General features: G+C 43.4%; 1 protein-coding gene across 1 annotated transcript in view; it reads left to right on the top strand.

Moving 5' to 3' along the window:
- The first annotated feature begins 247 nt into the window (after positions 1-247).
- The window catches only part of KIF24 (kinesin family member 24), a 33559-nt gene continuing 30527 nt past the window's right edge, over positions 248-3279 (top strand). The window contains exon 1 of the mRNA XM_080371146.1: positions 248-1615. Coding sequence (XP_080227272.1) covers positions 1609-1615 — 7 coding nt within the window. The 5' untranslated portion in view covers positions 248-1608. The remainder of the gene's footprint in view (positions 1616-3279) is intronic.

Below are 3279 nucleotides of genomic sequence, written 5' to 3'. Positions count from 1 at the left end.
TAGCTCCCCCCCTCTCGCTCCCTACTCCCTCCCCCTCCCACAGTTCTCTAGGCTCCGCCTCCTCCGGCTGCGAAGATCTCGGATTGGTTTCTCCCGTCGGGACACGCCCCATGCGCGGCTCTCCGTCTTCCTATTCGCTGTCTGAGGGTGTGAGACTGCGCGCGAGCGTTTGAAGCGGGAAAAGCGTTGTTGCTATGGAGACGCGGCCTAGTCGCTGCTGCCGAGCGGCGCCGCGGTCGGTGAGTGGTTGTGGCGGCTGCGGGGGTGCCAGCCGGGAGGCGGAGGGGTTGGCCGTGCCGGGGTGGTGGTGGTGGACGAGGGGGGCTTGTCCCGGGGCCATCACCTGCCCCGAGTGGTGGGGCAGCGCCGCGGCATCCCTGAGCCCTGTCCCCCGTAGATTCCGAGCTGGCTGCGGTGAGGTATGCTGGGCTGCCCCCCTCCTTCGGGCCCCGCCCGGCTCTGGTGTGTGCGGGGAAGGGAGAGGAAAAAGCTGCTAGTGGAATAGCGCAGGGAAAGATGAGAGGAGAACTGGCACACCGCGGGTGGCAGGGGAGAGGCAGCGGCTGCTGCAGGAGCGGCCTGGCAGCTGGCAGGGTGTGGGGCCCCTGCCTCAGCCCTACACCCCTTCTTCCAGGGGGTGAAGCTAAAAAGTTCCTCGGTCTGGGGCTAAATTCAGTGAGGGAAGCTCTAAATCCCTGCGGGGCTAAATTCAGTAACTATGCCCCCCTCCTCAGTCATACAGTGTAATTCCAGATGCGTGGTGGTTTGTTTTGACACAATTATAAAATACATTTTGAAAGCTATTTGGTAAATTTTACAGGCAGGAGAAGCTCGGGCACAATTTTCAAATAATCAGCATCCCAATATAACTCAGATTATTTTTTTAGCGTGTGGTTGAATATTAGACACTTCCCATTTCCATGCAGCTGTTGTTTTAAGCAGTTGTCTGGGATCAGCTGTAGGATGGAGTCTTTTCTGCTGAGGTCACCAGACTATACTTAGTATGAAGGAATGATTATAAAAAATAGCACTCTCTTGCCAATTGAAAAATACTGTTGGAAAACAAAAAGAACCCCAACATTTTGTTGTTGGTTTAAGTCTGTTTCAAAGAGGAATGAAATTAATTGTAGTTTTAGTAACCAACTGTGTTAGTAGCAAAGGAAGTAAGGGTGTTGCTACAGGGAGAAGCCCTGCATCGTGGTCCAACTGTAAAATAGTTGTCATTTAACATTAAAAGTATTCCCTCCTCTCCAATTACATTTACTACACTGAAACTTTAAGTGGTTATCTATTGCTAGTATTCAGCTTTGTTCCTTCAAAACAGGCTGCTACAACACTTAGTCCAATGAGCAGCAGAATGTTTAATACCATGTTGTGTACGTGCACAGGGAGTTGCGGAGTGTAATCCTATGATCTTACAAAGGGATCTGCTGCAACATCAAACGCCGTTTCATAGATGCGTGCCTACTGCATTAAACTAAAATTATGAATTCATGTTACAGTACAAATGATCTCTTATTACAGATCTTCTGTTTATAAAAATGCAGCCACACCCTGACCCCGTTCTTCACAGGCATACCCTAGTTTCTGAAGAACAGGTTCAGAAGGATGAAAGGTAATCCATTTTGTGTGGTGCTGTGGAAAAGCAAATTAGCCATTCACTTCTGGAGGGCTATGTCAGATTTGGCTTTGTATCACAGTTAAAAAGGAGCTTGATGTTCAGATGAATAAGAAATAAAGGTGGATGACTGGTGGTGTGAGTTAATAAATCACCCTTTTCTCTGTTGTATGATGGCCAGATTGGCTTCATTCTGGTCTTCTGCTTTTTGCACTTCAAAAACCAGCAAACACTTTGGCACAGACAGAGCCTGTCTGTTTGGGGTATATGTCGTCACAAGTAATGAGTACAATACACCGCTACAGTTGTGGTCAGGAGAGGAAACATACCTACCTGCTATGTGCATTTACAAATTTTGTAATTTCTTAACTTTTGTTTTTATAAGGTATTTATATTGCATAACACAAAATGTTAGGCAGGTAAACAAGGTGCTCTGTAGGTTTTGTACACTGATTAACAAGTACTATGTTGAACAGATGCCCTTGAAAATTGTGCCTAATACAATTATTTAATGATCAGACAAGAGTTTGTGATTCAGAATTATCTTGGATTATTTGCATGATTAAGTGTATAGTTGCATTAGTTTGTATTTTTAGGTGTGCCACATAAGATTTCTTCACTTTGTGATTACTTAGTTTCCCCAGTTTAAAGTATGGATATAGTGATACTTGTGTCATGTCTCGGTGGTGACACTCGGGAGTATTAGCAGTCAGCTAAAATTATCAGGTAAATATGAGTGAGCTACAGTGGAATAACAGGGTATGTGAATGTTATTAAAATGAACAGTGCACTGAGATCTTTAATATATCAGAGATTAATAAGGATCAAGATATAGTGGCCTACCACTGGTTTATTCTCAAAATAGTCTATGTAGGGATTTTATGTGATTTATTTTATGCACAGTAACTGAGACTCACTAAGTTAGAATCTCTGAAGGTCAGGCTTTTCCCCACTTTGAAAAGTGCATTGAGAATGAAATGGTCTGTGTAAAAGCTAATTAATAATTAAAAGTGTTTTAAAATGGAGGATCAGCTCCTAGAGCATAATTTTGTGTTAATTTTTTTCAGAATACATGTAATGTAACACTCATTTCTACTACTTATGCCTGATTTTTTTCCCCAGCTCTATGACCTTGAAAAAACCCCTCTATTACTGAAAAGGAGGAGCTTTCTGATGATAGGCTGTGATCTTACTCTGTGCTTTGAGTTGGTCCCTTTATATAAAATTCTAATGCTTTTTTACAAGTATTTATTCACTACTGATATCTGGCAGCTTTTTAAGACCTTTGTAAGGCTTCTTTGCATAAGAAGTAAGCTGTAGAGAACTCTGGTTTGCCACATAAAGATGATGGGCTGATAGGCCCCTTCAAACATCTCATGTGTTCCAGTAGTAAGGTATATCACCATTAACTGTTTCTCTCTTGATGCTAGCTTCTTGTGTATTAGTAGGTAAAGATGCACTGTCATGGACTTCACTGTTTCACTGACCAGCTTCAGCATCTTTTTGTCAATGCCAAAGTGGTCCCTTATGTGAGAAGAAGGTGAAAATTTCAAAGTGAAGCTGTCTTTCTGCCAGCTAAATGAGAAGGGCAAACACTGAATAGCTAAGAATTACAAGTGATGTTGTAATACAGATTGAGTGAGAAGTTTTTCTTAGGCCTG

The sequence above is a fragment of the Falco punctatus genome (genome assembly GCF_963210335.1).
Source record: "Falco punctatus genome assembly, chromosome: Z".
Lineage (NCBI taxonomy): Eukaryota > Metazoa > Chordata > Aves > Falconiformes > Falconidae > Falco > Falco punctatus.
This window is presented reverse-complemented; position numbering and strand designations above follow the sequence as displayed.